We start from the raw sequence: 11,008 nt of genomic DNA, 5'->3' as shown, positions 1-11,008 counted from the left end.
ATCGAACTTTCGTTCCAATGATAAACAACTACCAAATTTTAAATTAGATTCTGGATCGCAAATCTGAGATTAGTGATCTTGGAGTCATTATTGATTCAAAGTTGTTGTTTTCGTTCAATGCTTGGTTTCTTTAAGCGAAACTGCAATGAGTTCTCTAACCCTTACGCTTTAAAATCAGTTTACATGTCTTTAGTTCGTCCAATTCTTGAGTATTGTTTAATTTTATGGTCTCCTTACTCCATCATATGTATCTAGGGATGCCTTAATTGGACTTAATTCATTAGAAAAGAGACGGTCTATTCAGTGTTTGTTGTTTGTGCATGATGTATTTTCTTATCGTATTAAGTGTCCACCGACTCTTACGTACTTTGAGATGTATATTGCGGAGAGAGAATCGCGGTTACGTCATTTTCTTAATAATCCAAAACATAGATACAATAATGGTTGCAATGAATCCTTTCTTAGGTGTATTAAACTTTTCAATTCTTTATGTAATGAACTTGATATCTCAACCAGCAGATTTGAATTTAAAATTAATTTACAAAATATTGTACATTAGCTTAAGATTTCGAAATGCAGTTTGTTTCCCTAAAACAGCTCCTTATTTGTTATAGTTAATGTCCAAGATATCAGTGTGTCTGATGAATTATGGCATTACATTAATTCTCAGACATGTCTTAGTCTGTGAAGTTCATTCCAAAGTTATTGAATGGCCTCCTCCCCGCATTTGATCACATTTTCTCGTCACAAAAGAACTTTAGATCCCTTAAAGGTGCCGTTATTCCTTTTCTTGCTAAGGAATCGACTACTTCATTGCCTGGATTACAAAATGGTCCGATAGCGGATTCAATCCCATGTTAGTCTTAAGGCTTTGAAATAGGAGCTTAGTGCTTTTTATGTGGCTTGTCTAATTAATATAAGGGCAATATTTTCCATGTAGTACTTCAAAATTACATCTTGCGCATATTCTTATGGCGTTTTCCGTTTCTAGCGAAATGTTCCATGTGTATTCAGACTTTTTATCTGGACTTTTTCAGGTATTCTCGATTGTATTTGACTTGAGAGTTTAGGTTAGGCTATGTTAAAGTGGATTCAGAATCGACACACTTAGGCCAAAAGGCCTCTTCCTCCTCCTCCATACGACTCCTGCAGAAGTCATTTGAGGCTTCACCAAGTCGTATGCGTGCCTGCTTATAAGACAGTATTCCGTAAAGACACCTATTAGGGAGCTAATATGAAGTCTGCTTTGAGATAACAAGTCTTTAGAGCGCTTTATGTCCAGTGAAGGCCATATGAGTTTTGTGGCTGCGCATATTGGTTGAGTTGGTTGAGAGTTTAATATTATGTACATTTTATTCTTATTACCGCGATTGTTTAACTACTTTTCGATCAACTAGAATTTCACTAAACCATTAAATAAGTGTAATAATGATTCCCGACATTTAATTGTTTTCAGAGCAAAAATAATCCATAAGGTAGAAAAATAAATAAAAATGACGGATATAATCTACCCGCAAGGGTGTAGACCTCTCGCCGAGGATCTAGGAACTGACGAACTTATAAGAAGACTCAAGGTAAATTTCTATAAATATATCATAGACACATAATTTTTTTTAATAAATTACTTTTATTAATCTTACAGACCTTAGCCCATACACTTCAGGCAATGGGGCAAGATGATGGACTCTATCAACAATATATCCCATTGGCTTTACACTTAGTCGATGAGTTTTTTCTGCAACACTTGTCACGTGACGTTCAACTATTAGTAGCATGTTGCATTGCTGATGTTCTACGTGTATATGCGCCTGAGGCGCCATACAAAGACCAAGAACAAATTAAACAAATTTTTTTATTCTTCATCAAGCAATTGCACGGTCTCAAAGATCCTAAAGATCCATCGTTTAAAAGATATTTCTATCTTTTGGAGAATCTAGCTTATGTTAAATCATTTAATATGTGCTTTGAAATAGAAGACTGTCAAGAGATCTTTGGCCAATTATTTTCCATGATGTTTAAAATTATAAAGTAAGTTTTTCTTTTGTTTGTTTTTTTTTAATTTTTTTAATAAAAAAACAAACAAAATAACTGAAATTTAATTTTTTTACAGTGATGAACATAGTGGAAAAGTTAAGAACTTCATTGTTGATATACTGAGTCCATTAATAACTGAGGCTGATAATTTTACCACCGATCTATTAGATATGATACTAATCAATATTGTTGAGCCATTAAAAACACAAAATAAACACGCTTATCACCTAGCCAGGGAGTTGATAGTCAAGACCAGTGATTCACTTGAATCAGTTATTAAAATAGTAAGTAAACAAAAATAACATTCAGCAGTTATTTTATTTGATATCATTTCTTTTTCTTTTGCTTGCAGTTTTTCAATCAAGTTCTCATTATGGATAAAATCGATAAGAACTATCAGATATCTTTTAAAATCTATGATCTCATCTATGAGCTTAATGTCATCAATCCACAAATATTGTGTTCAATTTTGCCACAATTGGAATGCAAGCTCAAGTCCACCAATGAAAGTGAAAGACATAGTGAGGACATCAAAAAATGCGAATATATTCAAATATCTTTAACTTCTTTTCTTTTTTTTTGTCGTCTAACAGAGGCCGTTTCGTTACTTGCTCGAATGTTCTCCGAGAAGAATTCTACACTTTCAAAGAAACATCCGTCATTGCTTCGAATGTTCTTTGGTAGATTTTGTGACATTGCCGTATCGATACGCATCAAATGCGTTCAAAGCTCAATGCACTTCCTTCTCAACCATCCGCATCTGCGAGGGGACATAATCGAAAATCTGAAAATTCGCCAACACGATTCTGATGAGACCGTTCGGTACGAGGTGGTTATGGCTATTGTTGAGACTGCCAAGAGGGATTTTAAGATCGTGTGTGAGTCTGAGGATCTGTTAGAATTCGTGAAAGAACGGACGCTCGATAAGAAATTCAAGATTCGCAAAGAAGCGATGAATGGCTTGGCCATGATCTATAAACAGACTCTCTGCGAGCCAAATGACATCCCAGAAGCAACTAAGAATGCAGTCGATTGGATCAAGAACAAAATTTTACACGGTTATTATATGCCAGGCCTGGAAGATCGATTGTTGGTGGAGAGGCTTTTGATAACGTGTTTGGTGCCCTATAAATTGGATGCAACTGATCGAATGAAAAAGTTATACCATCTATTGGGAACTTTGGATGAGAATGCAACCAAAGCTTTCATTGAATTGCAAAAGAGTCAAATGAAAATTCGAAAGACTGTTAGCGATTGGGTGAAATTACATCATCAAAAGGACGTATCACCAAAGCTACAGAAAGATCTTAATACTAGACTTACCGCTATTACCAAGTATGGTTATTTTACACTGAAATGGTACCAAATGTTGTTTTATTCATTTATTTCACTCTCGTTTTAAGATTACTACCCGATCCCTTAAAGGCAAGCGAATTTCTAACTAGGTTCAGTTTGAACATGCGAAAAGATCCAGTTCTACTTCGTTGCATGGAGACTATTCTTAAGCGTGATGTTTCGTGTAAAGAATGCGCTGATACAATGTCGACTTTGTTGAAAAAGCTTGGCAATCCTATTATGACCAACTTGTATTACAACACAGTTAAAATGCTCTTGGAGAGAATAGCTTCTGTGATGGTTGATAGGGAATCAATTGGTATTTTAGTTGGGTAAGTTTTGTCTTTAATTGTGTTGCAAACAGTTGATTGGAATTAGAGAACTGTGTTTATTTTTGTAGACTTGTTGAAAATTGTATGCAAGGTGGAGAAATGATCGAAGAAGTCGGCATTCGACGTGAAGAGGCCGGTATACGTGGCTTAAAACTATTAACTGTAAGTGTACCACTTTAGTTTTGTTAAGCTTTGGACACTTTCTTAATGATACTTAAATCAATTTGTTTGTTTAGGTTCTTTCCTATATATTTTCTGCTCACTTCCTTAACAAGTCCACAATGCGCCACATGATTGCCTTAATGAGCTACGAAGTTGAATATGCAGCTCCACTAATTCTTAAAGCATTCACTCATTTGGGTCGTTATAAGCCACTTTGCGATGTCGATAGTACGGTCCTGAATGAAATGGTGCCAATTTGTCGTGAATTTGCACTGTCCGGAACTACAAAACAAGCCAAACATGCTGTTCGTTGTATTTTCATAAATACCCAAACAACTGCATCTGAACCCGACCAACCACCAATAGTACATCCAATGTTTACACAAATCATAGACGTCCTAAAATCAACATTTGGTCCGAATTGTGAGAACTATGGAACTAAGGTTGTGTGCTTAGGTCATATTGCATACAATATGCCATCTGCCTTCCAAACACAAATCAAAAATATGATTGCAAGACGTGTTGTTAAAGAGCTGCTCATTCAGGGAGTACCCGAGAGTCGTCCATATGTTTTACCAACTGAGGAATGGTGTGAAGAATCAGAACTTCCTGCGGACACGTTGTGCAAATTAGATGCTCTGAAAACGATGGCTCGTTGGCTACTGGGATTGAAAACAGATGAACACTCGGCTCAGAAGACATTCCGGATGTTAAGTGCGTTCATAAATCAGCGAGGTGATTTACTAGAACAGAATAGATTGTGTCCCGCTGAAAAATCCTGGTTGCGGTTAACAGCGGCCTGTTCGATGTTGAAGATCTGTGAGCAGAAAGGTGTCGGCGATCAGTATAGTAGTGAACAGTATTTTAATCTGTCACAATTAATGGTTAGTTTTTATAAATATGTTAGGGGTTTTTCTAGAGAAGAAACTAATCATTTTATTTGTTTGTTTTTAGTTTGATCCAGTCCGAGAAGTTAGAGAAATCTTTGTCAAAAAACTGCACAAGGGTCTTAACAAAGGACTGCCAAATAAATGTTTACCTCTTGACTTTATGGGATTCTATGCCCTTTGTGGACATGAGAAGGACAAAAAGTAAATGCCAAAACCATATTTTTCATAACTTGTGACTAAAGGTTTTTTTTCAAATAAAATTTTGCAGACTATTGGAGCAAATGAAGCACTACATTGAGTCTGACGTTAGCAGAAGAAAGGAATACATGAAAACCATTGCCACATCAAGTAAATTCTTTTAATATATCTGACGTATAAAATTTTGTTATAATACTTTATTCTCTTTTTTAACAAAAGCACCACAAGATTGTGCAGCGACAAAAATTTTACCTGATTACATGCTGTCGTTTGCGATTCCAGTTCTAGCTCATGATCCACAATTTACTAATCACGAGGACCGAACACAGCTGAAAGAAGTCGAAAAATGCCTGCGATTTACTTTGGAACCCCTGCTGGCCAACAAAGAGTCATTTTCGTATGGATTTTATAAAAATCTTATTGAAGAAATTAAAAACCACGAAGATACGACACCAAATGCAGATGATAATTCATATAACTTTGTAAGTAGCCAATCGCTCGTCATTCGCGGTTTTTATGATTGTATCTTATTGATTGACTGTTTTTTCTTTAGAAAATGTGGGCTATATGCGATCTTTCAATGCACATAATCAATTCGAAAGTTGGCGTGTGCGAAGGTCGAGATTTTTCATCTACAATTCACCTGCCAGAAATGTACTATAAATCCGTAACTGATTTCCAAAACCACAAGATCTATATCCCCATGGATATACTGGATAATTATCCAACTGCGCCAAAGTCTGGTACATTTGTAAATATTTCCAATGATAGAAAGAAACCAGGACCAGGCGCCTTGCAAAAACGCCAACCCTCGCTTCCACCCAACAACAACAAATCGACTGATTTCGATGATCTAACAACAACAAGAAATGAAGTAAGATAAAAACATAACTTTTACTTTTTACGTCTTTTTAATCAAATTTTGTAAAAAAAAAATAGAATCACAGTTCAACGTTTGATGATATCAAAAGTGATAAATCAGAAGATGATCCACCAGCGCCAAAAAGAACGAAAACGACGCGAGTTGACCCGTAAATTGGTCGACGGACGGCGCCTGCATGAAGGATGCAAAAAGATAAGAAAAACAATTCAAACAGTGAACTCATCACATATATTTTTTTTATATATAATATTTTCTGTTTTTGTTACATCAAGTTATTGGAAAGTACATTTATAAGAGAGTTTATAGTATTTGTTCTTCATTGACGAAATAATCAGCTCCAACAAGAATTCCATCGTAATCGCAAACTTTTAAGAATCTCGAATAAGAACTATCACAAAATACGATCGTATTTTGTCGGGATTCTTAGAAGTTTTCAATTCCGAATTCGTGATAGGGCTGAATGAGAGACAAGTAGGGTATTATTTGTTTCTAAAACTTGTTTGATTTTAAGCTATTTCTGTTGTTTTTAAGTCATCGATATAGAAATCAAAATAAAAACAAAACAAAAAACTTATTCATGGAATTAGATATGTAAAATAATTAATAATAAATTCTATAAAACAATAGATGTCAAAGATTTTTAAGTTTTTTTTTTATTGATTCGTATTTTCGTTTCTTTCGCTCTGTTAATTTCTTTCCTATTTTATATATTCTATTCCTTTATTTTTATTAAGTTTTATTTAAGCCAAATTTTGAGTGAAAACGAGATCAAATTTTATTGCAAATAAATAATAAAAAAGAAAAGAAATAACACGAAAAAAAATTATATATTTATATACTAAGTAGTTTTGAACATCATTTTATGATTTTAATTTTTAAATATAATGTATATGTATTTAAATATAAAAATAAAAATAAATAAACACGATTAAAAATTATTATTAATTATAATTGAAAACAAAAACTAAAAAAAAAACTTGTTTAGTATAAAAAATTAGCTCCAGGAAACAAACAAATAAACAAAAATTATATTAAATTAAATTTGTAAGTTGAAAAAAAAATTAAATGGAAAGCTAAAACAGAAATTATAATCATTTTTAAATGAATGTAAAATAATGTGTGTTTCAATTTAAGGTACGGAGAGTTATGTTCGCAATCAATTCGAATTTATCGTTTTTCCTTTTTCAAAACAAAATAATATTTAATAAATAAAATCATATTATATAAATTTAATTACGAATTGATTGTATGTGCCTTTTTTGTCAGGACTCGTAATAGAAAATACTGGATTCTAGAACAAAAGTGAGCTTGTTCAAAAGTCCATCTTATACAAAACTGATAGTTATCTAATAGCTTTGTATATGAAAACTATCAAATTAAAACAAATTATTATCTGTTATTTCATAACAATGCAATACCTACACTATATATTTACTTGCCTATAATAGTTCAAGTTATAATTCCCTAATACAATCCTCAAATCATCAAAAATATAAAATCTCAACCAAGAATATAAAATTCCTGCACGAAATCGCAATTTACCTCCTTTTGTCTTATCATCTTTGGATATAAAATCTAGCGTTTTGCGTATATAAAAATATAACCAAATCAAAATACAAACACAAAGAAACAAATGTGTATTCCTCTCGCACTCAGACTTTCGTTAATTCCCTATAGTCTTTCTCTATTTCAAATTATAACATTTGTAAGTCTCCCGACTGCAATGGATTTCTCCATGAATGTCTTCGCTAGACGTTCCACAAAAAATATGTAGATGCCGCCCTATTCGACTTCCACCATGAGACTACTATGGTTTTCCTATACAAAGCTAATAGTAATCTTTTTCATTCAATAAAAGAGTTCATATTTAAATCTTTTGTAGTTAAACTTAAGGGCCTATTATGGATCACAACTCAACTTAGTTGAGTTGTAATCAAGACAACTCAATTTGAAGACAACTGGAAAATAAAATCGTATTATGGGAGACAACTTTTTTCAGTTGAGTAGACCAAATACGTTGCCTACTTTTATGTGCTTGTGTTGTGTCAAAATCAGCTGTGTAAAGTAAAATACGTAGGAATTTCAAAATTTTGAATTCAGTGCAAAATTTTATAAAAAAGACAAAATAATAGGAAATAGAGAGTTCTATTGATTTGTTTCTTGGAAATTCGGAAGAAGAAAATCCCCTGAATGTTGCGCTAATGAGAAAAAATATTCGAGATCACTCCAATCCATTGGAACTTCCAAACAAAAAGTATTATTTATAAACAAATTCTTTGATGAGTGTTGATTTGAATGTCTTCGTTTTGTTTCAGATTTATAAGTTATTTTAGACTCAACAAAGACGCATTTGTTTATGTACAAAGACGCATTTGTTTATGTGCTAAATGAAATCAAAGATCATTTGAAACAACCACAGCGTTCCTCCGCAATCCCACCAATTCTCAAACTCTGCACACGTAGTAGAAGAACTTATCTGTCCACAATGGATTAAGGGTCGTATGACAAATGATGAGATGAATTTATCAAAAATTCATTTTTACCAGAAAACCAGATTTCCTGGAGTAATAGGAAGCATCGATGAAACTCATGTTTGTAAAATTTACATTTTTTTCTCCATTTTCTTAAAAAAATTTGTTTTCAATGAACTGTTGATGCCTACCGTTATTTTTTTGTACACACAAATGCACTACACAACCTAGTAAATATCAGTTGCCTAATTTTAACAACAATCACAACTGAGAGACAACTCAACTGGCTTACATAATACCCCTAACACATTTAAAAAGTCAACCATTTTTTAGCTGACTACTGGTTGACTTGTGACAGTCAACTAGTTGTGATCGGTAATACCGATTGCCGGATTACAACTCAACTTTGTTCTTAGTTGTCTTACATAATAGGCCCCTTAATACCCCTATTATGGTTAGCGAAGCGAACGTTGGATGTGAGATATTTTCATTTCGTGTGTCCATTTGAGAGTACTTCTGCTAGTTAAATCACGGGAGACTGTCCATTTGAAAGCCAAATTTTCGAAGTTTTGCTATCGCGATCTCTCTGCTAGAATATTGAGAGTTTTCTTGCTGAGAGTACTCTCATAATCGTGTCCACTTGATAGATTTCTTCTGCTAGTATATTATCAGTTGGCCATCGATTCTTTCTACACTGATTACTTCCCATCCCGTCTGTTGATAACAAAATTTATTTGAATTCGATATCTTTACTAGTTCTTGAGCTATAAAAGACGAAAAAAACGTCGGACGTACGAAAGTACGTACACACGCACAGACATGGTTATTAAAATCTTTTATTTCGACTCTAAGGATCTTGAAACGTCGAGAAATGTCAAAATTTTCAATTTGACAAATCGGACCCATTACATTAACTTCCTGTTACAATGGGAAGGTAAAAATGTATTTTCAAATCAAATTTATAAGAATAAAAGACATAGTTTCCACTGCTTTGCCATGTTTACGAACTGTGTTGGTATTCCGCTAGCTTCTCTCGAAGATGTGTTTCTACTAAGGCACCTCCCTTATCCAGACGGCAGCGGAGGAATTCCCGAGATGAAATCAACGGTGGCGTTTACAGTTCCAGTAAGGTTGAACTACTTAGGGAACACCTTATAGGGCTTCTACGAATTATTCGGAGCCCAGGCCTATAAGGAGCGGTTTATCCAGAGCCCCATCCTTGGAGTTATACTACCATCCAGGAAGTACGATGGGATGGGCCGGGTAAAAAGAGGATGAAAAACTGCGATATTTACTATGGTGACTGCTACCACGAATACAGACAGCGCTTATTTGGATGCGGCTTTGTCATTGGAACTAGACTTAGGCAAGAAGTGTTGAGCTATAGGTGCATCAATGAGCGCCTCATGACCATACGCATCAACGCACTAATTTATCTGTAAGATATGGTCGGAATAAAGCATGCCCGATGAATGGAACCTCAGTATTGTTTGCCCGATCCTCTAAATTGTACCAACTATAGAGGAATCAGTCTACTTAACATTGCTTACAAAATCTTCTCTGCCGTAAAACGTGAACGTCTAAAGCCCATCGTCAAAAACCTGATAGGTCCTTATCAGTGTGGTTTTAGACCAGGAAAGTCCACAGTCGATCAAATATTCACATTACGGCAGATCCTGGAAAAAAACCCAAGAACACCAAATCGACACCTACCATCTTTTCATCGATTTCAGGGGCGCATATGACAGCATCTACAGGGATGAGCTGTATAGAGCCATGTCTAGTTTGGCATCCCTACCAAGCACGTCCGTTTGTGCAGGATGACCACGGAGAATTCAGGCTGCTCCATAAAGGTTGGAAACAACTTAACAGAACTTTTCGATGTCAAAAAAGGTTTTAGACAATGTGATGCACTGTCATGTGATTTTTTTAACATCGTGCTTGAAAGAATAGTGCAGAGCTCAAACGTCAACACTAGAGGCACTATCTTTCAAAAGTCAAACAACACCAGCGCCGAGATCAAAAGCAGAATAACTCTTGCTTACCGCTGTTTCTTTGGACTAAGAAAGCAATTGAGTGGTAAAGTCCTCTCTCGAGAGACTAAAGTATCGCTATATAAGATAAGACCCTTATCATCCCAGTCCTGGTATTCAGTGCAGAAGCAAAAGCGTATGAAAGCATCGTGGGTCGGTTCGAGAGAAAAGTTCTTCGTGTGATCTACGGTCCCGTATGCATTGAAGGGGAGTGGAGGAGAAGATGGAACGACGAGCTGTACGGGCTGTACCTACACCTAGCTAGGGACCGAGCTAGATGGAGAAGTTTGTTGGGTGAGGCATTAGTTCACACAGGACTGTAGCGCCTAAGCTTAAGTAAGTTAGTAAGTAAGATTTTATCTTCAAAATGTTCGTCTTCACTGCTGAAATGGTTTTCTCCACTATTTTGTTATTTTCTCTTTATTTAGCAAGATACACTTCATATGTGCATTCCTTTTTGCATATAACATGTTAATTCATCCTTAAGTTGCCATTGTTATAAGAAAATATCCCAATTTTTGTATTCACTTATCCTTTTTTAATATTTCAGCACGAATTTTAAGTGCGATCAAGCCACAGGAAAGCAATTTTAACTCGACCCACATTTACAACAGTTCAATTCCAAGCCATATTGTAGTAGATTCGTTTTTAAATCGAAATCAGAAGAACT

General features: G+C 34.8%; 1 protein-coding gene across 1 annotated transcript; it reads left to right on the top strand.

Moving 5' to 3' along the window:
• Positions 1-1,436: 1,436 nt before the first annotated feature.
• Positions 1,437-7,062, top strand: LOC129940247 (sister chromatid cohesion protein PDS5 homolog B-A). Its single transcript, XM_056048511.1, has 13 exons — positions 1,437-1,574; positions 1,643-2,028; positions 2,111-2,318; positions 2,387-2,555; positions 2,628-3,369; positions 3,438-3,701; positions 3,770-3,863; positions 3,938-4,747; positions 4,818-4,954; positions 5,022-5,101; positions 5,171-5,433; positions 5,505-5,825; positions 5,891-7,062. The coding sequence occupies exons 1-13, from the start codon at positions 1,494-1,496 to the stop codon at positions 5,984-5,986; spliced, it is 3,651 nt and encodes a 1,216-aa protein (XP_055904486.1). The 5' UTR covers positions 1,437-1,493; the 3' UTR covers positions 5,987-7,062.
• The last annotated feature ends 3,946 nt before the right edge of the window (positions 7,063-11,008 follow it).

Source organism: Eupeodes corollae, chromosome 1 (genome assembly GCF_945859685.1).
Source record: "Eupeodes corollae chromosome 1, idEupCoro1.1, whole genome shotgun sequence".
In the NCBI taxonomy this organism is placed as follows: Eukaryota; Metazoa; Arthropoda; class Insecta; order Diptera; family Syrphidae; genus Eupeodes; species Eupeodes corollae.
This window is presented reverse-complemented; position numbering and strand designations above follow the sequence as displayed.